Source organism: Solanum stenotomum, chromosome 1, assembly GCF_019186545.1.
Source record: "Solanum stenotomum isolate F172 chromosome 1, ASM1918654v1, whole genome shotgun sequence".
Classification (NCBI taxonomy): Eukaryota; Viridiplantae; Streptophyta; class Magnoliopsida; order Solanales; family Solanaceae; genus Solanum; species Solanum stenotomum.
This window is the reverse complement of record NC_064282.1, coordinates 8,677,971-8,703,867: the sequence shown is the minus strand read 5'-3', so window position 1 is coordinate 8,703,867 and position 25,897 is coordinate 8,677,971. Positions and strand designations below refer to the sequence as shown.

Here is a 25,897-nt window from a genome sequence, read left to right as displayed (position 1 = left end):
TTCTTGTCCATTCCACAATTAGATCGGCAAGTACCTACTTTAAAAATTTGAAGATTTTACGAGCAAATTATCTGTCAAATTTAAATTGTTTGACTCTCGAAAAATAAAATGTGTCACATAATCTGGACAAAGAGAGTATCACATATTAATTTCTCAACGCGTGCGTAGGTAAATACGATTTGGTTTTTTGTAGTTGTTGAAGAAATAGCAGCTTCAATTAATAACCAATCGTTTAATAAAGCTTACTGTTGATGACTTGGTAAGCCAAAGTCTAATGTATTTGTTTAAGGGAAATTAACGACCAAATTAAACAAATAATCATCTATAAATAGGAGGTTTTTTCATATTAAGTTTGTCAAAAAACAACTAAATAAAACATCGTTTCATAAGTAGCAATGGCTTTCAAGTCTTTAATATTAGTCATTGCCGTAATGGCTGTATTATCTTCAATGAGCCATGCATCTGATCCTAGCCCTCTTCAGGATTTTTGTGTAGCTGTTGATGACTCTAAGAATGCTGGTAAATTACCAAATTATAAACATGATTTTTTGCCCTCTTTTTTTTTTTAAATTTTCTACATTAATTTGTTAAGTAATTAAAACTTCTTCTTTTTGGCAGTTTTTGTGAACGGAAAATTTTGCAAGGATCCAAAACTTGTTGTGGCGGAGGATTTCTTTAAATCGGGTCTGAATAAGCCTGGAAATACTTCAAATAATGTTGGATCTGCAGTAACTCCTGTGAATGTCAACAACTTACCAGGATTGAACACTCTAGGCATTTCTTTAGCTCGTATTGATTATGCACCGTACGGTCTCAACCCGCCTCACACGCATCCTAGAGGAACTGAGTTTCTTGTTGTCCTTGAGGGAACACTCTATGTTGGTTTTGTCCTATCAAACCCTGGTCCAAATATGAAGAACAAGCTCTTTACCAAAATTCTACATCCGGGAGATGTGTTTGTCTTCCCAATAGGTCTCATTCATTTTCAATTCAACCCAGGAAAGACTAAGACTGTTGCATTTGCTGGACTCAATAGTCAAAATCCAGGAGTCATCACTATTGCAAACGCAGTATTTGGATCAGACCCACCCATCAATGATGATGTTCTTGCAAAAGCATTCCAAGTTGAAAAGAAAGATATTGATTACCTCCAATCACAATTCTGGTGGGATAACAACTAAAACTTTTATTTCAAAAATTACATGATCTACAAATAGTTATGGTTTTTGTGAATTGCTTCGCTTTTGTCACAAAAATTACTAAATAAGTATTGATCATTTCAACTGGTTTGAATTCCTCTCCATTTTAGTGTGACGTACGTACATTGGGTGAGGATATATGTTAGTATGTGGTATGTTATATGGAATAAAAATAATTTTGTTGTTTGTGATATTTCATTCTTTATCCCTCGTTACTCGCTAATTTCTTGTTTTCTAATAGTGATATTGTACTTGTTATATTCTCTAATCTCCACTATAGGAGGGAATTAAAGTTCCATTAATCTTCAGAGCATATAAAAAGTAATTTTGATTTCGACCTACACAAAAGTATCGTCCCCAATACGTGGAATAATTATCTAATTTTTAAGTGACTATATATATAAAAGTGAATATATTCATTTGTATTACTTTCCATGTAAGGAATATATTCTCCAATCTCCACCATCCTATGACAAAGCCTTTTCAGTCATTAGGAATAGAAATATTTTAACTATAGTACCGAAAGGTATACTGAAAAGCTTTAGTATCAATACTTTCATTATTAATCAGAAATTTAGAACAGGTCACAACTCTGAAATAATATTTAAAATCTCGTACGAGCTAAAATTGGATCTTGATATAAAGATTTTTTTCATCATATATATAATAATCAAATATCAACTTTAGCTAATCTAAAGTCCTCAACCTCAATTTTTGTAACTTATATTCTAGCTCCTACTCTACAATTTATTACTACTTAACATAAGTGAACTATGTTCAATTGCCACCAGACAATTAGCTTATGATCAATCATCCAACACTTACGGAAAGTCATATGATGTGTTTTTGAGTTTCAAAAGAGAAGACACTGGTAAAAATTTCACAAATCACCTGTCTACAGCTTTAAATCAAGCCGGATTTCGCACGTTCGAAGGTGGTGATGATAATAAATCAAGAAGAGAAGAAGACACTAATTCAGAGTTGTCTAAAGCAATACAAGATTCAAAGATGTGTATAATTGTATTCTCACAAAATTATGCATCTTCTAGTTGGTGCTTGGATCAACTTGTTTCCATTCTTGAATACAAAATGAAGTTTGCATGTATGATATTGCCTATTTTCTACCATGTTGATCCTTCCAATCTAAGGAAGCACAAGGGAAGTTTTGGAGAAGCATTAAATAGGATTATTTAAATACTTTTATCTCTCTATAACTGTTTTGTATCCGCAACAAACATCCACCAATATAATAGTACTCTTCTTATAAACTCATTGATACAATCTTGTTCAATTAGTATTAATTATTTTTACTATATATTTCACTTTTGTTGCTCATGTATATATTATCATTATTATTGTTGTTGTTGTTCGTTTATTACCAACTAGCTTCCTATAAAGACAGTTAATTATTATTAAGGTGAAATAATTCCTTCAATAATTATTATCATTATTAATAGACGCATTCAGAAAATTAAAAAAAAATTGTCTTAAGATATGTTTAATGAGGTCCCTTAATGCTTAATTAGTGGTCTAGCTGCTACTTTAAACTTCATTAATCAATAGATTTTGACAAATAAAGTAGCCTTTCCTTGTTTTTTTCTTCTCAAAACAATGGAACGGGGATGAAGTATCACAAACAATAAACTTATTTTTATTCAGTAACACAAACCACACATAACAGATTTCCTCATCCAATACATCACACTAAAATGGAAAGGAAATTAAACAAGTCGACATGATCAATACTTATTTAGTAATTTTGTGACACAAGCGGTTCACAAAACCATAATTATTTGTAGATCATATATATATTTTTTTAAATAACGGTTTAGTTGTTATCCCACCAGAATTGTGATTGGAGGTAATCGACAACTTTGTTCTCAATTTGGAATGCTTTGGCGAGGACATCGTCATTGATTGGTGGGTCTGATCCAAATACTGCATTTGCGATAGTAATGACTCCTGGATTTTGGCTACTGAGTCCAGCAAATGCAACTGCATTAGTCTTTCCCACATTAAATTGAAAATGAATTAGACCTACTGGGAAAACAAACACATCTCCAGGATGCAGGATTTTGGTAAAGAGTTTGTTCTTCATATTTGGACCAGGGTTCGAAAGGACAAATCCAACGTAGAGTGTACCCTCAAAGAGGGCAAGAACTTCAGTTCCTCGGGGGTGAGTATGAGGTGGGTTGAGACCGTATGGTGCAAAATCAATACGAGCTAAAGAAATGCCCAGGGTATTGAGTCCTGCCAAGTTGTTGACGTTCACTGCAGTTACAGCAGATCCAAGTTGATTTGAAGTATTTCCGGCCATGTTTAGCCCCGGCCTAAAGAAGTCATCAGCAGTGACATCCATTGGATTCTTGCAAAATTTTCCATTCACGAAAACTACAAAAAGGAAGAAGTTTTAATTAGATAAAAATTAACAAAAAAGGATTAAAAGAAAATCTAAAAACTTGATAAAAATAGCAATGATCATATATGTAATTTAGTAATTTACCAGCATTCTTGGAGTCATCAACAGCAACACAGAAATCCTGAAGAGGGCTAGGATCAGATGCATGGCTCATTGAAGATAAAACAGCCATTATGGCAATGATTAATACTAATGACTTGAAAGTCATTGCTACTAGAAACTTAATTACTTTACTATCTTATGAAACAATATATTCAAATGATGTTTTTTTGTTGATTTGTGACAAACCTAATAAGAAAAAGCTTCGTATTTATAGATGATTATTAAGTTTGAATTGGTCGTCAATTTTCCTTAAATAAATAGTACTTATTGATACATTACGCTTTTGAATTACGAAGTCATCAATATAATGGTAAAATTTTCAAATAAACTATGAAGCTTCCTTCAACAACTACAAATTAAAGACCAAATCTTATTTACGTACCTACGTTGAAATTAAAATTTGACGTAACATACTGACTAGCCAAGAGGGAAAAAAAAGAAAAAAATTGTAACCTACTAGAGGTAAGCATTGTGTTGTTGTAATTTACCACTAATACTTTAAATTACAATTGAAAATAAAATGACAAAAAATGAATAAACAAATCTTAGGCTGAGGCACGGATATTTCGCTCTCTTTAAGGAGATTCTAGCCCACTGTGGCATAATCTACACCGATCCAGCAGTAATACTCTTGACTTGTCTCCTCCAGGATACAACAGCCCAACAACATGTACAACTCAAGCAACTCCGGATTTGTTGAAGAGTCCAAAGTTCCACATAAGAACACCTTCCTTCAACATATAAATACTCTCCCGTATATAGTGAATATAGTTGAAGACTTCGAATTTTTTTCAATGTCTCAACTCTCTCTTTCACTATTACACACTACAATATTCCTTCACACTTCTCATCTTTTGAGATACTTCAGAAAGGAAGAAACACCACTATTTATAGGTGAAGAAGTCTTTCATGTAATCAATATATAGGTCTAATGAAGGGTAGTAACGTGGGTAGATAAATGTGATAGATGTTACATGAGTTACAAGAAACTAATGGTCATATAAGTTACAAGAAACTAATAATGACCACGAGAGTTACAAGAACTAATGATCATATAAGTTACAAGAATCAATAGTCATTTTCTACCACAATTTATACCTACTAACTTATGCACTGAGAATAACTATTCTACAGTTATATCTCTCTACAATATTTTATAATAACAACGCTTTATTTAAAATTGATTTTTGTATTGTATTAGATTATATGTTCTTTATAATATAATATTTTGTTTTAGCAATCAAAAAATATCTGAATAAATAAGTCTGTTATATATAAAGATGATTGATTAATTGTATAGATATATATGTATCTTGACCTCAATAATATAAAATTTGTTTCTTTGCATGATCTAGAACATAATTTGACCGTAATATAAAATTTGACAGTGACGTACCAACTTGCCAAGGAAAAAGAAGAAGAAAAAATCGTGACCTATACTCGATGTGCACAAAAAAGTATCGAGGAGGATTATTTAGAATCTAAACTTTATGAATTCCTTAATAATATAAAGTTAATAAATAATAATATATAATTAGATTTACAATCACATATTTACAAATTACAAGTGTTTAATGAATTTTTTCAATATAAATACAGATTTTATACAAATATTATTGGATTATGAGGAACTCATACACTATTATATAGCTCCGAATCTGAGAAGCATACTATTGGACAGACGAATAAATAATATGTTGATTTAGTCTAAATCTTCATGATTTCGACATATATATATATATATATACCAGAAACAAACTAAATCTTATTTCGTTGTTAACTTTTAAAATTATCTGATCAACAACTGCATTGATTTTTATTATTAAAACTATAGTGTTAAAATTAAAATTTATTAAGTACTGATGACAACGATAAAAATTTGCATGCGAGAGGAAAGTTCATTCGTATCAATATGATTAAAATTACATGAAAACTTAAATTTTTTGTATTTTTGAACAACAACACCAAGCTTGTCATTGTAATTTTAAAAAGGAGTAATAATTGAGAATAACTATATATTTTATAAAGAGAGAAACACCACTCTGTAGCAAGAAACAATCATCATCGATAATAATGTTTTACTAGGATAACGATTTTCATATTATGTTATATTTTTAATGATAACATTTTGTTATAGGCTTATAGCAATTAATAAACATCTAAAGACTAAACAAACAACTTTGTTACCGAAAGAGTTGACTGTATAAACATATGTATCTTGGCCTCATATACATAACGTAATAAGTTATTCCGAAAAATAATTAATCCATAAATAACTTGTTTCCAACACATAATTGTAAAACAAAATATATTAAAGCAATATAAGTCTTCCTTCGTAGATCTTCTTCACCTGCTAATGTTTTAGTATTCAATTACTCAATACTAGTATATATATTTACTTTGACTTTGGTGGGCGGCTTCTAATATAATCACACGTTAGTGACCGATTATGATTTTTTACAAAATAAATAAATAAATAATTTAATAAATGCACGAAGAAGTTAAGCAGATGCAATATTTGTGTTAGATACATAAAAAAAATTAAACCTAATAGTAATTTTTCTAAGAAATGAGTTTCGGATGAATATATACACGAAAGACTGGCCATGAAAATAGTTTGTGCCGGTTAATGATAGGCATATTTATTAACTTAATTTATTTTAACTCAGTCAATTTAGTATATATTCAAAATTGAGATTAATTTATATTCACAATATGGACAAGAAAATTACACTGTCAATTTAATGACTTTCTACAACTAAAATTAGCAAGTCATCAAATGGTGATTTTTTCAAAACTTCAAAATGGTGAAGGTTTCTACAACAACTACGAAGACTTCAAAATAGTCTTTGAAAATGACTTGAGGAGTAACAGGAAGAAACAAAAAGATTGCCATCATTTTTTATTTTTTTAGCAACACTTTTCCAAGAAAAAGAAAAATGGTACCTAGAGATACACTTGACAATACTTACAATTACTTTGGTATTGATCGATAGCTTCCAACTTACCAAATGTAATAACAATGGTAAGTATTTTTTTATCCTTAATCAGATGTCTTGAGTTCGAATATTTCTGAATACAAAGTCTCTTTTGTTAGAAAGGGTTTTATCTCCAACGTGGGATTTCCTGTGTATTCGGATTTATTCGAGCTCGTAGGTTTGGATGTTAATAAGGTGTATCTTGTGACGGTGCCATAAACTATTATTTTTATTGTTAAAGCTTCTATCATACTCAACTTTTTTTTTCTTCCTCATCCATTGTGATCATGACCATTTCAATGAATAAGTCCTCCGCAAATATGATTATCTCTTTAATTATTATATTATATGTAGTTGTTATAAACTGTTTCTAACTTCTCATTAAGTTATAAAATTAATTTGTCCTTATAGTTGTTGACCCAACTTCATAACTCAAATGTTTAAAATATTGCCACCATTTACGACTTGGTAATTGCGCAGAAGCTAATTCAAATTTTGTAATTAGGGAACTTTTTAAGACTAATTCAAACAATCTTTTATCTATAAATAGGGATATCTCACTTATCATATTAATCACATAAACAAAGAGATCACAATAATAAATTAGATTGTTTTAGAGTTCCTAATTAGTGATGGCTCTTAAGTCCTTTGTATTAATCATTGCCATATTGGCTGTGGTTACTTCAATAAGCCATGCATCTGATCCTAGTCCTTTACAAGATTTTTGTGTTGCTGTTAATGACTCCATGACTACTGGTAAATTTATTATTGAATTACTTGTAAACTTTTCTTAATCATAATTTTAATTAACATTAGCTAGTTGTGTTATGTATATGTTCTAATTATAATTCCTTATTATGCAGTTTTTGTGAATGGGAAAGTATGCAAAGATCCAAAGGTTGTCACTGCTAATGACTTCTTCAAATCAGGCTTAAACGTAGTTGGAAATACTTCAAATAATGTTGGATCTGCAGTAACTGCTGTGAATGTTAACAACTTACCAGGACTCAACACTCTGGGCATTTCATTAGTTCGTATTGACTATGCACCATACGGTCTCAACCCACCACATACACACCCTAGAGGAACCGAGGTTCTTACGGTCCTTGAGGGCACACTCTATGTTGGTTTTGTCCTTTCAAACCCGGGTCCAAACATGAAGAACAAGCTCTTTACCAAGATTCTACATCCTGGAGATGTGTTTGTTTTCCCGATAGGTCTCATTCATTTTCAATTCAACGTGGGAAAAACTAAGGCAGTTGCATTTGCTGGACTTAGTAGTCAAAATCCAGGAGTCATCACTATTGCAAATGCAGTATTTGGCTCAGACCCACCAATCAATGACGATATCCTCGCTAAAGCATTCCAAGTTGATAAGAAAGTTGTGGATTATCTCCAATCACAATTCTGGTGGGATAACAACTAAATTAGTGTAAGCCAAACTAAGGTGCTATAATTATTATTTTGTGTGGTTTTTATTTGTAATCGTTAATAAACTTCAAGATTATCCGGTCATGTTGACTGATTTTACTTGATCTATGTACCATAAGCATGATATGTTATTGTTTTATTATAATAAAATTACCTTTATTGTTTGTTGTTGTAATAAAGAACAATGAGTCTTCCCTTAAAGAACAACAAGAATCTTAATTAGTTCCTCTAGGGTATGCATGACGTGAATTGAGACTACATCGTGCAAGAAATGTCAAGGCCTGATTCGAAGAAGTCATCATCATTGACAAGTTATGAATACTTGCAAATTTTTCAATTAACAAAAATTGTATAATCAAAACAATATAATATTTACATACCAAAGAAAATAAAAAGTAAAACAAAACATAATATAAATTTTGAAAAACTTGAAATAAGTACATTTAAAACGAATAAAACTTGAGTACTTTCTCTATCTCAAAATATCTTTTGTGCTATCCTTTTACACACCCTTAAGAAATATTAATTAGGAGGGTTTTTTTTTTTTAATTTTTATTATTTTATCCTAGATTGATATTTAAATAATCATAAAATCCTTATAATTGAGGTAATTATAGTATTCAAAAATAATAATTAAAAAAGATAAAATAAAAAGAAAATAATTAATTTTATCTTAAATTTCTAAACAATAAATAGTTAAAATAATTTTTTTTATAAAAATATGACAGATAATAATTTAATACAGAAGAAAACAGCAATTAAGAATTTATCGGTTGCTCTAGAGTCATTAATAGCAACACAAAAGTCCTGCAAGGGACTATGGTCGGATACAGTGCTAGGTGAAGATGCCAAAGCCATATTGGTAATGGTAATTAACAAACGATCTCTTCGTCTTAAGATAAGTATCGCTTTATAAAAAAAAATTATTCTATATATAATAATTGTAAAATTAAAAAATTGAGACAAAATAATAAATTTATATATATATATATATATATTAAGAATTATTATCTCCATCTCATAATATTAGTTATTCATCTAATTACTATAAATTAATAGTTATTCCGTATTATTTGCTCATTTATCAAATTAAGACAAAATTAATTAAAAAATTCTCATGTTAACCCTACAATTAATATTATTTGAAAGCCTAAATAAATTTTGTAAGTTCCAAAAAATTTCTTTTTCAAAGGAGTGGATAAAGGGTAAAATAATAAAATTAATAATTTTATTTCTATGATTTCTTAAGGAACATGTAAAGAAAAAGTAAATAGTAACTACTATGAGATGGAGAAAGTACTATTTCTATTTAGTAGTGCTCAATTCTTAAGAAATTTCTACTCCATCCGTTCCTTTTTAGTTGTTATGGTTTCTTTTTTTAGTGTCAAACAATAAGAACTTTAATTAACAATTTATCATGTATTTTTTTTTAATCATATTGATATGTAAAAAAAATTGTAATTTATGATACTTTTCGTATAGTTTTTGAATATCTAATTTTTTTTTGTTTAAAATATCGAATTAATGTAATCTAATTTAACTTTGAAATTAGTCAAATTGACTTTTGAAAACCGCAGTATGACAATTTAGCCAAAATTAGATTAATTTTAAATGTCAAATTGAATTAATAAATATGTGGATCATTACTCATAGATATTGCATCTGGTGTCCTTAATTCTTTATGCATTTACTTGATTATATTTTGAATCGTCAATTATCAATGGGTGATTTTTTTTCTTTTAATATTATTAGAAAGCCGCCTCGTGGCCCACCGAAGTGAGAGTAACAAATACAGTATTGACTGAGTAATTGAATTCTAAAACATTAGCAGGTGAAGAAGATCTAATTGTATTGCTTTAATATATTTTGTTTTCCATTATTATAGTACTACTACTCTTAAGCTGCACAAGTAGGGATATTATGTTCTACATCATGCAAAGGAATAAAATTTATATTATTGAGGCCAAGATACATATATATACAACAATCATCTCTATAATCATTTATCCAAATATTCTTTAGTTGCTATAACAAATTGCTATTATATATAAAGAATGTATAACATAACATAACATGAAAGTCGATTTTAATTAAAACTTGACTATTATAATAAAATGTTATTATTATAAAGAGGGGTGATTGTTCATTGTATATAGCTATATTTCTCAATTATTACTCCTGTAATTTAAATTGCAATGACAGTTTTTAAAAAAAATTTGAATGGTGTAAGTAAAAAAATAACAAGCTTTCTTCTCGCGTGCAAATTCTAACGTAGTGATCAGTACTTAAATATACTTTAAACTTAATTAGTACAGTAGTTTAATACTACTACCAATGAAGATTTTAGAGTAATTAAAATCAACATATTATTGTACACATTATTTATTACAACCACTACATCAAAAATGATTGGTAACTAACAATAGCTTAATTATTGTTAAATACTCCCTTCGTCCACTTTTTTTTGTCATGTAATGCTTTTCGAAAGTCAATTTGACTAATTTTTAAAGTTCAATTTGATTACATTAGTTGAATATTTTAAACCAAAAATTTAGGTATTCAAAAACTTTACGAAAAGTACTATAAAGTTGTTATAGTTTGACTCTAAAAAAGGAAACCGAGATAATTAAAAGTGGACGGGATAATATATTTTTAGAAGGAATTAACATTTTTTTTGTAAATATTCCTAAAACCTATAGCAACATTGAATCCAATGATAATCAACTAATGACGATAAAGGTTTTAACACTCTTTACTAATGTGCATATTTATTACCGCTAAAAGCTATTTTGTCGCAATAAACATCCTAAAAGGTGAAGTATTTCCAGCAGCAATGGGAAAGTTCCGGCGGCCATTGCCAGTTCCTGTTCCTGATGATCAATATGTCATGACTAAGACAATACAAGTTGGTACTAAGTAAGTGGAAAAAATTAAGTCATCAAGGCTGGCATCTAAGAAATAGGTTGTTTCATTAATGTTGTAACACCCTAATATTTTGTTTTTTTCAATCCAGTATCCAATATTTGTATTAGAGTCTGATTAATTTAGATTCGCATCGCGTAAAATTTCATTCTGGGCGAAACACTCCCTACCAAAGAGTTTTTCATTTCCAGAAAACTCGAATCCAAGACTCTGATTAAGGAAAGAACAACCTTATTTGTTGCACTACATCTGTTGATGGTCTTGAACAAGATTGAATAAAATGTGATCGATTTCGAACTTTACATTCAATAGTTAGTAAAAACTAAGATAAGGTAGATAGCTTGTTACATTGGGTTAAGTTATAACTTATACGGATAGTATAAAAAGATTTACATGGTAATATTGTAGTAATTTTTACGTGAATTTTTACTAGAAAAAGTTCTTTAATATATTTAAGGGGATTTTCTTTTCTCGTCCTTTCCACAATTAGATCGACAAGTACCTAGCTTAAAAATTTGAAGATTCCACGAGCAAATTATTGATCAAACTTAAATTGTTTAATTCTCGAAAAACAAAATATATCACATAATCGAGACAAAGAGAGTATCAAATATTAATTTCTCAACGTACGTAGGTAAATAAGATTTGGTTTTTTGTAGTTGTTGAAGGAAGCTTCAATTAATAATCAAGTGTTTAAAAATGTTTACTGTTGATGACTTGGTAAACCAAAGTTTAATATATTTTTTTAAAGGACATTAAGGACCAATTCACACAAATAATCATCTATAAATAGGAAGTATTTTCTTATTATGTTTGTCAAAAACCAACTAAACAAAACATCATTTCATAAGTAGCAATGGCTTTCAAGTCTTTAATATTAGCCATTGCCATAATGGCTGTATTATCATCAATGAGCCATGCATCTGATCCTAGCCCTCTTCAGGATTTTTGTGTTGCTGTTGATGACACTAAGAATGCTGGTAAATTACCAAATTACAAACATGATCTACACTATTTTTATCATATTTTTTAAAATTTTCTATATTAATTTGTTGACTTTTATCTAATTAAAACTTCTTTCTTTTACGCAGTTTTTGTGAACGGAAAATTTTGCAAGGATCCAAAACTTGTTGTGGCGGAGGATTTCTTTAAATCGGGTCTGAATATACCTGGAAATACTTCAAATAATGTTGGATCTGCAGTAACTCCTGTGAACGTCAACAACTTACCAGGATTGAACACTCTAGGCATTTCTTTAGCTCGTATTGATTATGCACCATACGGTCTCAACCCGCCGCACACGCATCCTAGAGGAACTGAGTTTCTTGTTGTCCTTGAGGGAACACTCTATGTTGGTTTTGTCCTATCAAACCCTGGTCCAAATATGAAGAACAAGCTCTTTACCAAAATTCTACATCCTGGAGATGTGTTTGTCTTCCCAATAGGTCTCATTCATTTTCAATTCAACCCAGGAAAGACTAAGACTGTTGCATTTGCTGGACTTAGTAGTCAAAATCCAGGAGTCATCACCATTGCAAATGCAGTATTTGGATCAGACCCACCCATCAGTGATGATGTTCTTGCAAAAGCATTCCAAATTGATAAGAAAGGTATTGATTACCTCCAATCAAAATTCTGGTGGGATAACAACTAAAACTTTTATTTCAAAAAATACATGATCTACAAATAGTTATGGTTTTTGTGAATTGCTTTGCTTTTGTCACAAAAATAAGTATTGATCATGTCAACTGGTTTGATTTCCTCTCCATTTTAGTGTGACGTACGTTCATTGGATGAGGATATATGTTATGTGGTTTGTTATATGGAATAAAAATAAGTTTGTTGTTTGTGATATTTCATTCTTTATCCCTCGTTACTCTCTAATTTCTTGTTTTCTAATAGTGATTTTGTACTTGCTATATTCACTAATCTCCACTATAGGAGGGAATTAAAGTTTCATCGATCTTCAGAGCATATAAAAAGTAATTTTGATTTCGACCTACACAAAAAGTATCGTCACCACTGCTCATGACCAAGTGGAATAATTATCACATTTCAGCCACATATATATGAACCTTGAATGGTATACAAATAATTAAAGAATGTGTGAATCCAATATTTAATAAGTGAATATATTCATTTGTATTACTTTCCATGTAAGGAATATATTCTCCAATCTCCACCATCCTATGACAAAAGCCTTTTCAGCCATTAGGAATAGAAATGATTCAACTAGTACCCATCCTTTCATTCTTAATCAGAAATTTCGAACGAGTCATAACTCTGAAATAATATTTAAAATCTTGTTCGAGCTGGAATTGGATCTCGATATAAAGATTTTTTTCATCATATATATAAGGGAAAAAAGACAAATATGCCCCTGAATTATCGTAAATGGTATGCAGATACCCTCCGTCATACTTTTGGGGCATTGGTACCCCTGTCATCCAAAAACTAGAGCATATATGCCCTTTATGCTACCATTCTCGATAGTTCGGGATATATTTGTAAATATCTCAACTTTAGCTAATCTAAAGTCCTCAAGCTCAATTTTTGTAACTTATATTCTAGCTCCTACTATACAATTTATTGCTACTAATTGGTGGCTAACATAAGTGAACTTTGTTCAATGGCCACCAGACAAATAGCGTATGATCAATCATCCAACACTTATGGAAAGTCATATGATGTGTTTTTGAGTTTCAAAAGTGAAGACACTGGTAAAAATTTCACAAATCACCTGTCTACATCTTTAAATCAAGCCGGATTTCGCACGTTCGAAGGTGGTGATGATAATAAATCAAGAAGAGAAGAAGACATTAATTCAGAGTTGTCTAAAGCAATACATGATTCAAAGATGTGTATAATTGTATTCTCACAAAATTATGCATCTTCTAGTTGGTGCTTGGATCAACTTGTTTCCATTCTTGAATACAAAATGAAGTTTGCATGTATGATATTGCCTATTTTCTACCATGTTGATCCTTCCAATCTAAGGAAGCACAAGGGAAGTTTTGGAGAAGCATTAAATAGACATGAAGAAAAATTCAAGTGTGAAAGAGTACATGAAAATAATGAAAAAGAGTATTGGGAGGACAAGTTAAAGAAATGGAAAGATGCACTAAGCCAAGCTGCTGATTTGGCAGGAATGGTCCTTGAAAATCAGTAAGTTATCTTTATTCATGTATCGTCAGTGTAACAAATTTTTACATCTTTATTTGTTATAGAAGAGTAACCTATCTTATTTTCAAGATTATAAATCTCAAATCTTTAGGAGTGCTCTTTATTTTTCAGGCATGAATCCACTTTCATCAAGAAGATTATTAACGTTATTAGCACAAGATTAAGTCGTCCAGCTTTATATATTGCTTCTTGTTCAATTGGAATACATCGTAGAGCCAGGCCCATTAATTCTTGGGTTCAAGCTGATGGATCGAACAATTCCAATATTGAGATACTTCTAGTTTGTGGTATTGGTGGAATTGGAAAAACAACACTTGCCAAATTTGTTTACAATTTAAACTTTGGATATTTTGAAATTAGTTGTTTCTTAGCAAACATAAGAGAAACTTCAAAACTCCCTAATGGTCTCATCACTTTACAAAAGCAACTTCTTTCTATCCTTCTAAAGAATGAAAAGGTAAAAATATCAAGTGTTGATGAAGGAATCATCAAGATAAGAAATGCTTTATGTTATCGAAAAGTTCTTCTTGTTCTTGATGATGCTGATGAGCCTGATTTGGTTGAAGCTATATTTGACATGAAAGATTGGTTTGGTTTTGGAAGTAAAATAATTGTAACAACTAGGCACAAAAGTTTATTAAGACCTCAATTAGTCCATGAGGTACATGAAGTTGGAATTTTGTACACAATTGAAGCAAATGAGCTCTTCAATTTTCATGCATTTGGTCATGAAAACAATCAAATAAGCAAAGATTATTACAAAGAGTACTTAGAGGAAGTGATTGAATGGTGTAGAGGACTTCCATTAGCTCTTCAAGTTATCGGTTCTTCGTTGGCTGGAAAATCAAAAAATGTATGGAGAAGTGCTATAGAAAAGTTGAGAGAAATTCCCACAAATAAAATTGTGGACAAATTGAGATTGAGTTATGAGTTATTGGAAGATGATCATGATCAGAATTTGTTCCTTCATCTTTGTTGTTTCTTTGTGGGGATGAAAAAAGATTTTGTAGTTAGAATACTTGATAAATGTGATTTTTACACATTAGTGGGGATACAAAATCTAATTGATAGAAGTTTAGTGACAATTGAATATGTGAATGAGATAACAATGCATCAATTAGTAAGAGATATGGGAAGAGATATTGTTCGTAGAGAAGCAACTGTGGATCCTGGAAAACGTAGTAGGCTTTGGCATCACACAGATTCTTACAATGTTCTAAGAGGAAAAACAGTAAGTAATTAACCATGTTCTAATTATTTGAAAATTTTTGTCAACTTTTACTAGGGAAAAGGGTCTGATATATCCTCAACTTTGTTATTTAGAGCTGATATATCTTCATTATAAAAGTAGCTCATATATACCATACTGTTATACAAATGACTTACATTTGTCTTTTGCGATTTCTATTAGGGAACAGAGGCAGTGCAAGGGATGGTACTCGACATGCGTATGATTCCCTTAATACCATTGAGACAAAGTCCAATTGGCTTTTTCACAGCTTGGAGTTCAAAATTGGGCAATTTTAGTTTACAAGATCATGTGAGAACTGATGCCTTTGAGAAAATGCACAAGCTTAAATTTCTCCAATTCAACAAAGTTCAAGTGAATGGAAGTTACAAGAATTTTCCAAAGGGATTGAGATGGCTATGTTGGAGTGGATTCCCAGAGGAGTGTATACCAAATGAGTTTCCAATGGGATATGTTGTGTCTATCGATATGCGATACAGCAGCTTGAAACAACTTTGGAATGGATATAAGGTAATTAATTGTCTATATATTCATTTTCTTTCATCTTCACTGAGGTGCCAAAAGGGCGGATTAGGTGAGTTAACGTTAAAATAAGTTGAATCATTGCATCACTTTGGGCTACATAAGCTTCTTGAATTGGCCTAACCTTTCAAATGGGCTTACATGGATCTTATCCAATGTATGTATAGGTGAATAATATTTTATGGGCTAAATTTGACATTCTACATACTACGACTCGTATTTAACAAATCACTTTATTTTCTTTGTTTTGATGTATTAGTTTCTCCAATACCTAGAGATACTGGATTTGAGCCACTCCTATGAGCTCATCACAACACCGGATTTCTCAGGCCTTCCCAATCTTGAAAAGTTGATACTCGAACATTGTACCAAGTTAATCAATGTTCATAACACCATTGGATGTCTACAAAAACTCATGATTTTGAACCTTAAAGATTGCCACAAGTTAAAGATCCTTCCAGATAGCATTTGTGAGTTAAAATCTCTTGAGACACTTAACATCTCAGGCTGCTCAAACATTGTATATTTACCAACAGAGCTTGATAAATTAATATCACTAAAGGAACTTTATGCTGATGGGATCTCAATGATCAATTTGGAGGCCCAAACATGGTATTCATCTTTATGGGCTTGGGCCTGGAAAGGAAGAGGCCCATTATTATCTCCTAAAATTCATTTTCCTAAGTCCTTACATGTGTTAAACATTGCAAAATGCAATTTATCTCCAGATGCTTTTAACAAGGTTGATTTAGGCATTATGACCTTACTACACTGGCTAGATTTGGGAGGAAATCCGATTAACGATTTACCAGATAGTATCAAGAATCTTACGAGGCTAAAAACTCTTAACATCGCGTATTGTACAAAGATCAAGTACCTCGAAGGGGTACCATCGAATGTTACAGATGTAAATGCTGATGGATGTATATCATTGGAGAAAGTAGGTTCTTGTGCTAAAGGGCATCCAGTAGAAGGTTATATAAATTGTATAAATCTTGTTGAAGTTGAAGGTGTGTTCAAGTTAGAGCCATTGGAAAATGTTGATCCTCAAGTGCTTGCCAACAACATGGGAATTTCAAATTTGGAAACTATAATGAAAAGTACTATGGTTTCTCTTGTATTTGGTCGTGTGTATAATGCTGAAAGACTTAGAAATGAATATCCAGGTTTTGTACAAGATGACATAACAAGTTTATTTTCATTATCACCTAAGAAGTTGCCTCCACAGGTTTGTCTCTCCTATCCTCATTTTACATTCATTAATTAATTCATGCTCCTCTCGTTTCAATTTGTTTGTCTTGCTTTTTATTTTTTAAAAAAAATTGTTTCAAGAAAAATGGCTATTTCTTTTTTTGACAACTCTTTAACTTCAATTTTTTTTTCCACATGGCATGTTTAAGACCACAAAATTAAAGGACATTTTGGTATATATAGTTTAAGATTCAAAAGCTTTTCTTTATCCTTAAACTCCATGTCAAATCAAAATCGAACAAACAAATTGAAACGAAGGGAGCACTATCTAAGCTAGTTATTGATATTAATAACTACTTAATCTCAATTTGTGTGGCACTTTTCGTTTCTCGAAAGTTTATTTAACTAATATTTGAAGATAAATTGGATCAGATATATCAATTTAATATTTTAAAATTAAAATATGGAAATTCAAAAAACTATATTATAACTAATATAAGTTACAATTCTTCTCACGTCAATATGTTGGTCAAAGTTTATATAATTTGAATCAAGAAAAACGAAAAATAACACATAAATTGAGACAAAAAAAATACTTATAAATTAAGATTACGATCAAATTGCTCATATCGAGTAGTAACTCGTAAATAACTCAAAATAAATAGTAGTATGAGTTTTGTTTCAACACTTCCTCATGTATGATGGTGCTAGCCTTAATCTTTTTCACAGGTCAAAAACATAAAAATGTTTTATATTAATTTTGTTTGATAATGAGATTAATTTGAACTCAAGACCTCATGAGTCGTACCTACTCTGATATGTTGAATTGTATGATCAATCTTATCTAAAAGTTTAATCTATTAGACAGACTCCATTACCTATTACATAATTATACTATTATGTTTCAGATATTGTACCATCGTGGTGTTTTCTCAACATTTTTGCCTGGCGAAAGCGTACCCAATTGGTTCAGCTACAAGTTCACAGATGCAGCAGAAGTCTATTGCACCCTACCAAACAATCTCCATAGCCACAGAACAATCAATGGATTGAGCATTTGCTTTGTATACAAATGTCCAGAACCATACACCAACGTTGGCTTGTACGACGGACCAGCAATTTGGTTACGAAATCAAACAAAAGATTTGAACTGGGCTCTGTATCCTGCTTGGTTTGGCCTTCCAGAAGATGATCAAACTGGAATTATGTGGTTAAGTTACTGGAAAGTCAATAATTTGTTTGAACAAGGAGATATTATTGAAGTTATGGGGTCTCCACAATTTGCTGAATTTATAGAACTTGGTGTTAAAATTTTCTACATTGATGAACAAACAGAGAATTATGAGAGTAACGACCCATTTGAAGACATATTGAGGAACGATTTTAGTGATGAAGAACGTACTTATTACATTTGCACTTGAACAATTCTTGTAAGCCCACTGCCTACGTTCTCAACAACCGTTGTATTAATTATATTTGTTTGCGTTCACAACAACAGTTGTATTAATTATATTTGTTTGTAATAATCACGTTGGATGTTGAGGTAAAAACTTTATATATTAATATGAATATTTTTTTATTAATTCAAAATTCTAAAATATTTTTTTATAATAAGTAGATAGTTCTTTTTATTTTGTAATGTTCTTTCAAGTGAACTTAAAATTGTAAAATTATTTGTTAAAAATTTTTTGGGACCTCAAAATTTTAGAGTCCTAAAGCAGATGCTTTACTAGCTTTATTTATCCATATAAACCCGAACTAATTATCAAGATGATAGGTAAATTTGCAAGTTCCTTTGTTATTATGAACCTAAGATACAATGTTACCAATTATATTCACGACCATAGAAGTATCAAACAAAAGTGACGAAATAAAATAGAACATATATTCTTTAATTACAATTACTTGTACTTTGCATATTAATATATTTAGTTTGGAGTATATCTAGTTACCTTGTTCTTCTGCCTATTTGCTAGAGTTTGATCCACAATTTTCGGAAATATAACTTTGTCTGGTTTTTGGGATTCCTTTCATACTAACAAAAATAATCGCCGAAATTTAAGTAGGAAAGTGAACTCCAAGCATTATGCAAAGCCATGAAAGACATAATTTTCTGCAAAATTGGCTCTGGCAATTTGGATATGTGATCCACTGCTTCTGCATAGGCTCCAAAAAAAATTATTCCATCACTGTCCCAAAAAAAAAAAAAAATTTATTAATTCGTGCTAATCCGTCTTAAATAGGACTATCATAGATTTTTGCTTTTGTAATGAAAATTAATTATACTAGGAAGAAATAAAATAAATTAATATAATTAACCGCCTGCGCACCTTTAAACATTTTAACTAACTAGCCTGCGGACGTATATTTTACTTCTTCATTTCAAAATGATTGAATTATTCAGACATTTTTCATATTTTAAATTAACTTAATTGTTCAATCTGTAAGACTACATTTAGAATTTCTTTTATTTTTATCACTTCATTTGGATTTTCTATGTGATGAGTTCAAGAAATTTTAATTGCTTTAAATTATTTTGTTGAAAATTTATTACATTAATGTGGATGAGATTTTTATAAAGAAAACTCTTCACTATATTGACAAATGAACCATCTATGGAGTATACTCTACTTGTCATCTGCACCAAATTTAAAAGTGAATTACTAGATTTTGATTTTGAAGGTTCGATTGAAATAGTTCACGATACTATTATGGATGAAAACTCAATTGATATAATTCAAGAGAAATTTTTTTAGTCGTTTTTGTTAAGGTTTTAACTTTTACCTCTAAAAATTGGCTCTATGTTAATTTTTGTTAAGGTTTTACATCTAAAGAATTGGTTTTAACAAGAAAATAAAAATTAGTCATTTTAAGAGTCATGTATTGAATTTTGTATAAAAAATTTAACTAATATTGAAATTACTAGTTATATGATTAATGATTAGTTATTCTAAAGCATAATTTAACAATAATTAATAATAGTAAAATGAAAAATTTCAGTTTAAACTGCTCATATGCTTTTCACGAGCATATTCCATCAAAGATAATACGGAGTACTAGTAAATAATAATCGGACCAAAAGTGCTCAATTATTTGGTGATCCCCTCAAATCTCACGAAGCTTAGTTGAAACTGCTATGGAGCAAGCTAGATTTTCTTACCATGTTTTCTTGAGTTTCAACGCCCATGATACTGGCAAAACTTTTACTGATCATCTCCATACAAATTTGTTTCGAGCTGGGTTTCATGTGTTCAAGTGTGAAGATGATGAAGAAGAAGAAGAAGACAAAATAGATGATTTGAAGTTAAAATTGAAAAAGGGAATCGAGCAATCGAGGATGTCAGTGATTGTATTGTCCCAAAACTATGCATCATCAGAGAGGTGTCTTTACGAGCTTGTCGTGATTTTGGAGCAAAGGAGGAACTCTGGGCATATAGTCTTACCTGTCTTCTTTAACGTGGATCCTTCAGATGTAAGGAAGCAGAAGGGAAGTTTTGGGAAAGAAAATTTCCAGATTGTCAATGGTGAGAGTCACAAGTTAAGAGATTGGAGAAATGCTCTCAAAGAAGTGGCAGATTTGGGAGGAATGCCCTTGCAAAATCAAGCTGATGGGTAACTTTTCCCCCCTTTTCTTTTTCCCTCTCTTGAGGACAAATGACTAATAAATTGTATTAACCCTGGTGTCTTGTTGACCAACTTGAGATCAACTCACAAATTCCGAGGTATTTGCTACCTTCCACCATCACATGTGCCGGATAACTCTGTCTGTCAAGGCTTGGATGACCTATTACTTTTGCCTCCATTGGAATTGAACATGGGACTTCATAAGGTTCTCAACCTACTTCATTGACTAGTAAGCCACACCCTTCCGGTGCTTAGATTATTATATAGATTGAAGACCTGTAAGAGTTAGTATTCATTTAGTTTTCCCCAATTTTCTCTATCTCTGACTAAAGACTTTTCGATTCTAGTATTAAGATGTTTCAAAGGCTCTATCACATGCCTCACTCACCATCAATTGTCTAGGATAGATATTACCCGTTCATGTCAATCTCCTTCCTTATTTCATGCAGCTTAAAGTCTGCTTTATCAAGATCTCCTTAATGTTGTTTAGCACCAGTTCAATAAAAGTTCCTTTTCCCCCTCAAGTTTCATCATAATGATCAGAAGACTTGTCAAAAAAGGAGAAAGTGACCAATAGCTAAAATGTTTTCGTAGAACTCGTGACTGGTGGCATCACTATGTTGTTGAAAGACGGAGTTGTGGGATAAATAAATAACTGGACAGTCGGAGCTGTGTCCTTCTAATGCACCTTCATAGTTTTTGATTATGAAACCTTTAGGTCTTTGTCATCCTGAAGATGAATATTTTCATCTGTACGTATTTGAGTATTTGTCTTTTTCAATTTTGTGGAATACTTCTCTAAAACATATACTCCCTCCGTTTCACAAAGAATGACCTCCTTTCCTTTTTAGTCAGTTTCAAAAAAAATGACCTCTTTCCTTTTTTGGTAACATTTTACTTTTTGCTTTCCACGTGGCATGTTTAAGACCACAAGATTAAGGGCAATTTTGTACATTTGACATAACTTTAATTTAGGACCACAAGATTCAAAAGTCTTCTTTATTTACTTAAACTCCGTGCCAAGTCAAACCAGGTCATTCTTTGTGAAACGGAGGGAGTATCTGTTTATTATCACCATATTTTTTTAGCTCTTCACTTCAGATTTGATGGCATTCAAATTTAATCTGAACTTGTAGACATGAGGCAAAGTTCATTGAGAATATTGTTGAAGTGGTTGCAAACAAGCTACGCCCCAGAGACTTACACAGTGCTCCTTACCTCATTGATATCAATTATCGGGCTGAAGATATTATCTCCTGGTTACAAGATAGATCAACTAATGTTGGGATATATGTGATTTGTGGGATTGGTGGAATTGGGAAGACAACCATTGCCAAATTTGCCTATAACTCAAGTGCAAGATCATTCGAAGGAAGCAGTTTTCTTGCAAACTTCAATGAAATTGCAAAACAATGTAATGGCTTAGTTCGTTTGCAGAAGCAAGTTCTGTATGATATTGTTGGGAGAAAGGAGAGGATATCAAATGTTGATGAAGGAATTATGATGATTGAAGATGCCGTTGGCTATAAAAAAGTTCTTCTTGTTCTTGATGATGTTGATGATGCTGACCAGATAGATACAATTTTAGGAATGACAGATTGGCTTAATCCTGCTAGTAAAATCATTATAACAACGAGGCATGAGTCATTGCTAAAGCCTTCTGTACCTCACAAGGTGCTTAAACTAGAAGTCTTGAATAAAATGGATTCCCTAAAGCTTTTTAGCTGGCATGCCTTTGGAGAAGATCATCCTTTGGAAGGATATCTTGAGCTCTCAGAAAGAGTGGTTCTTCAATGTGTAGGACTTCCTTTAGCTCTTCGTGTTTTAGGCTCAGCTCTATCGGGTAGAAGACCAGAAATATGGGGAAGTGCATTAGAAAAGCTGGAAACAATCCCTGATGGTCATGTCATTGAAAAACTTAAACTGAGTTTTGACACTCTTGAAGATGACCATGACAAAGATATATTCCTTCATATAGCTCATTTCTTTCTTGGGATGGACAAAGATGACTCTGTTAGAATACTGGATGGATGTGGTTTCCACACAATAATTGGGATGCAAAACCTCATTGATAGAAGTCTTTTGACAATCAGTGACTTAAATAAGTTGGAGATGCATCAGTTGCTTAGAGACCTGGGGAGAAATATTGTTCGTATGGAATCACTGGATCCTGGAAAACGTAGTAGACTTTGGAATAACAAGAATTCTTTCAGAGTATTGAATTATAAGACTGTAAGGCACTAGTTGTGTGTGTTATGTTCTTCTTTTCCATCTTTGTTGTGCCATACCCTCACAATTTATCTTTTTCTCCGAATTTCCTGTTAGGGCACTGAAAGGATTGAAGGGATCAGCCTTGACATGCCCATATTGATGGAAGATAAATCAGTGAAGCATTCGATAGACACTTCATCAAGCAACTCAAATTACAGCCTAGGGACTGATGCATTTACGGTTATGCGAAACCTAAGTGTGCTCAAACTAAATGATGTGAACCTTATTGGATGCTTCAAAGAATTTCCCAAGAGATTAAAATGGCTGTCTTGGCGTAAATGCCCTTTAAAATCCATTACTAGTGACCTTCCCTTGGAAGGACTAGTATCTATTGACATGCGGTACAGCAGTTTACAACAAACATGGAGTGGAACCGAGGTATAAATAATCTTTTCTTTTCCTTTTTTTCGCAGTAGTTTCTTGCATAATCAAGATTGTAATTTCAGAAGAAATAAAATTGAATGCTTTTTTCCAATCAGGTTTTGAGATTTCTCAAGATTCTCAACCTTAGTCATTCTTGGGAACTTACCAGAACCCCTAGCTTCGCTGGAATGCCCCGGCTGGAGAAATTAATTCTTAAAGACTGTGTTAAACTGGTTGATATTGATGAATCTATCGGTTATCTCCAAGAAATCGCCCTACTGAATCTAAAATACTGCAAGAGCATCAGAAAGCTGCCAAGAAATATTGGTAAACTTGAAAGTCTTAAGACACTTGATATATCCTTCTGCTCAAGCCTGGAATCGCTGCCAATGGAGCTTAACATGATAGATTCGTTGAAAGTGCTTAGAGCTGATGGAATCGGTCTAAACCAAATAATCTGTAACACCAATGAGCAGAAATCATTACAGGCACTATTTTCATCTTGGATATCAAAGCCAAGAATCTCTCCTGAAATATCATGGGCCTTTTTACCAAGCTCTTTGGTGAGCTTGAGTCTTGTGAGTTGCAGGCTGTCTGATGGATCTTTTCCCGAGAAGTTTAGCAATCTTCCGCTGCTCGAAGAACTGGATCTAAGTGAAAACTCAATTAGTTGCCTCCCAGAGTGGATCAAGAGTCTCCCTCAGCTCCAAAGCCTCAGTGTAAAGTCTTGTAAGATGCTCAAATCACTTACTGAGATGCCAAATAGCATTTCAGAATTGTCAATACATAGTTGCTCATCGTTGGAGATGGTGACATACCAATCATTGCTATCAAAATATCCAAGCCTGGTTCACGATTACAATTGTGACAGTCTAGTCATGATGCAAGGAAAGTTTAAGTTAGAACCTCTAGAAAATGCTGACCCGCAGATGCTTAAACGTTTTGGTCTGAATCCTGAAACTGTGGAAAATGCTATGGTGAAAATGGACCTCTTTTCGAGTTTCAAGATAAAAATGCTTCCGCCACAGGTTTTTCTCTCACGCTGTCCATATGACTACAAAATCTAGGTTTACTGTTGATCCTTAACCGTTTATTTCTATGACTGGAACAGGGGTTGTACGAGGAAGGCATCTTCAGTGCATTTCTTGCTGGAAATAAGATACCTAGGTGGTTCACGAAGTTAAAGAAAGCGAATGCAGTAAAATTTAATATATCTCAACCTCTCAAAAATATCCAAGGCCTATCCATAGCAGTTGTGTATACAAGTTCTGAAAGTGAAGAGAATGAGTTTTCAAGAGCCTACTGGCGAAGACAGGAGAATATTGTACAGAATAGGACTAAAGATTTGAAGTGGATGCACTATCCAAGAGTTTTCGGCGTGCCAGAAGGTAATGAAGAAATAACATGGTTAAGTCACTGGAAATTTGGAGATATGCTACAAGATGGAGATGAAATTTCTATTTTAGTCCGTTTGAATGGGTTGAAGGTAAAGGAACTTGGCATCGACATTTTGTGTGAGGAGCTGTCAAACTGCAAAGTTGCAAGCCCAGATCCCTTGTTTTCGAATGATAACGTTCCTGGAGATGTATCACAACGTGGTAGTGTTTTTAAAATTGGGAGGGGATATTAGATATATTGTAAGATATTTGACATGATACAATAAATATTACATTAAACAATATTTTAACCAATTTAAATAAATTTTTTGCATAAGTTTAACATCTTGTCACTGAGAGTTGTTAAATTATCAAGTAGGAATTAGGACTAGCATATTCACGTTTTAAAAAGATAAATTCTATACTTATTTCAGTTTATGTGATTAAAATTGGGGAAATTGTATATAATAGCAAACTATTAATTCAAATTAAATGCTATAAATATAGTTTGATTTAATTGTACCTCATAGCAAACTGTTGCTATTTCACCTCTCTCCTGGTGAATCTCGCTTGCCACTCTCATTCTCTCCCTCGCCTCTCTCGTTTTTTATACAAACGCAAGTGTATAAAGTGCGTTTGTGTTTGTATAAAGCGAAAAAAAATTGTATATATACATATATTTTCGTTCCCCTCTCCCAGATCTCGCTCTCTCACTCGCCTCTCTCACTTTATACAAAAAACGCAAATTGTATAAAATGTGTTTGTGTTTGTGTTTGTATAAAGCGAGAGAAAATTGTATATATACATATATTTTCGTTCCTCTCTCTCCCCTCTCCCAGATCTCACTCGCCTCTCTCACTTTATACAAAAACTCAAATGTATAAAATGCGTAAAAATTGTATAGATACATATATTTTCGTTCCCCTCTCCCAGATCTCGCTTGCTCACTCGCCTCTCTCACTTTATACAATTGATCTTTTTGTATATGTATACCAAAGCAAATTATACAACTGCTTTCTTTTGTATATGTATAGCGAAATATACATATTTATGTTTGCTATGGAGCG

At 31.9% G+C, this 25,897-nt stretch overlaps 5 protein-coding genes across 6 annotated transcripts; 4 read left to right on the top strand and 1 right to left on the bottom strand.

Moving 5' to 3' along the window:
* Positions 1-382: 382 nt before the first annotated feature.
* Positions 383-12,903, top strand: LOC125870588 (germin-like protein subfamily 1 member 13). Of its 2 annotated transcripts, XM_049551058.1 has the most exons (3): positions 383-519; positions 619-972; positions 12,497-12,903. In XM_049551058.1, exons 1-3 carry the CDS (start codon positions 396-398, stop codon positions 12,703-12,705), a joined length of 687 nt encoding a protein of 228 aa, XP_049407015.1. In that variant the 5' UTR covers positions 383-395; the 3' UTR covers positions 12,706-12,903. The 2 variants fall into 2 exon arrangements, with proteins under 2 accessions (XP_049407015.1, XP_049407007.1); XM_049551050.1 differs by lacking the exons at positions 383-519; positions 619-972 and adding an exon at positions 11,878-12,031 and having other exon boundaries at positions 12,143-12,903.
* On the bottom strand, positions 2,891-3,883 carry LOC125870530 (putative germin-like protein 2-1). Its single transcript, XM_049550990.1, has 2 exons — positions 3,703-3,883; positions 2,891-3,590 (listed from the first exon to the last, which is right to left on the bottom strand). The coding sequence occupies exons 1-2, from the start codon at positions 3,824-3,826 to the stop codon at positions 3,028-3,030; spliced, it is 687 nt and encodes a 228-aa protein (XP_049406947.1). The 5' UTR covers positions 3,827-3,883; the 3' UTR covers positions 2,891-3,027.
* LOC125870578 (putative germin-like protein 2-1) lies at positions 7,286-8,302 on the top strand. Its single transcript, XM_049551043.1, has 2 exons — positions 7,286-7,454; positions 7,562-8,302. Exons 1-2 carry the CDS (start codon positions 7,331-7,333, stop codon positions 8,122-8,124), a joined length of 687 nt encoding a protein of 228 aa, XP_049407000.1. The 5' UTR covers positions 7,286-7,330; the 3' UTR covers positions 8,125-8,302.
* Positions 12,904-13,590: 687 nt separating the features above from the next.
* On the top strand, positions 13,591-18,629 carry LOC125870450 (disease resistance protein RPV1-like). Its single transcript, XM_049550890.1, has 5 exons — positions 13,591-14,216; positions 14,346-15,465; positions 15,646-15,993; positions 16,265-17,233; positions 18,105-18,629. Exons 1-5 carry the CDS (start codon positions 13,681-13,683, stop codon positions 18,615-18,617), a joined length of 3,486 nt encoding a protein of 1,161 aa, XP_049406847.1. The 5' UTR covers positions 13,591-13,680; the 3' UTR covers positions 18,618-18,629.
* Positions 18,630-20,261: 1,632 nt separating this feature from the next.
* On the top strand, positions 20,262-25,145 carry LOC125853540 (disease resistance protein RUN1-like). Its single transcript, XM_049533251.1, has 5 exons — positions 20,262-20,808; positions 21,957-23,052; positions 23,146-23,469; positions 23,571-24,482; positions 24,566-25,145. The coding sequence occupies exons 1-5, from the start codon at positions 20,333-20,335 to the stop codon at positions 25,082-25,084; spliced, it is 3,327 nt and encodes a 1,108-aa protein (XP_049389208.1). The 5' UTR covers positions 20,262-20,332; the 3' UTR covers positions 25,085-25,145.
* Positions 25,146-25,897: the final 752 nt, after the last annotated feature.

What these genes read in the sequence shown, in the direction of transcription:
- LOC125870588 (XM_049551058.1), top strand. Translation starts at nt 396, where the DNA reads ATGGCTTTCAAGTCTTTAATATTAGTCATTGCCGTAATGGCTGTATTA. An exon ending in TGATGACTCTAAGAATGCTG is followed by an intron (nt 520 to 618) that starts GTAAATTACCAA and finishes TCTTTTTGGCAG; the next exon opens with TTTTTGTGAACGGAAAATTT. An exon ending in TGTGTTTGTCTTCCCAATAG is followed by an intron (nt 973 to 12,496) that starts GTCTCATTCATT and finishes TCTTCCCAATAG; the next exon opens with GTCTCATTCATTTTCAATTC.
- LOC125870530 (XM_049550990.1), bottom strand. Translation starts at nt 3,826, where the DNA reads ATGACTTTCAAGTCATTAGTATTAATCATTGCCATAATGGCTGTTTTA. An exon ending in TGATGACTCCAAGAATGCTG is followed by an intron (nt 3,591 to 3,702) that starts GTAAATTACTAA and finishes TCCTTTTTGTAG; the next exon opens with TTTTCGTGAATGGAAAATTT.
- LOC125870578 (XM_049551043.1), top strand. Translation starts at nt 7,331, where the DNA reads ATGGCTCTTAAGTCCTTTGTATTAATCATTGCCATATTGGCTGTGGTT. An exon ending in TAATGACTCCATGACTACTG is followed by an intron (nt 7,455 to 7,561) that starts GTAAATTTATTA and finishes CTTATTATGCAG; the next exon opens with TTTTTGTGAATGGGAAAGTA.
- LOC125870450 (XM_049550890.1), top strand. Translation starts at nt 13,681, where the DNA reads ATGGCCACCAGACAAATAGCGTATGATCAATCATCCAACACTTATGGA. An exon ending in ATGTTCTAAGAGGAAAAACA is followed by an intron (nt 15,466 to 15,645) that starts GTAAGTAATTAA and finishes GATTTCTATTAG; the next exon opens with GGAACAGAGGCAGTGCAAGG. An exon ending in CTAAGAAGTTGCCTCCACAG is followed by an intron (nt 17,234 to 18,104) that starts GTTTGTCTCTCC and finishes ATTATGTTTCAG; the next exon opens with ATATTGTACCATCGTGGTGT.
- LOC125853540 (XM_049533251.1), top strand. Translation starts at nt 20,333, where the DNA reads ATGGAGCAAGCTAGATTTTCTTACCATGTTTTCTTGAGTTTCAACGCC. An exon ending in TTGCAAAATCAAGCTGATGG is followed by an intron (nt 20,809 to 21,956) that starts GTAACTTTTCCC and finishes CTGAACTTGTAG; the next exon opens with ACATGAGGCAAAGTTCATTG. An exon ending in GAGTATTGAATTATAAGACT is followed by an intron (nt 23,053 to 23,145) that starts GTAAGGCACTAG and finishes ATTTCCTGTTAG; the next exon opens with GGCACTGAAAGGATTGAAGG.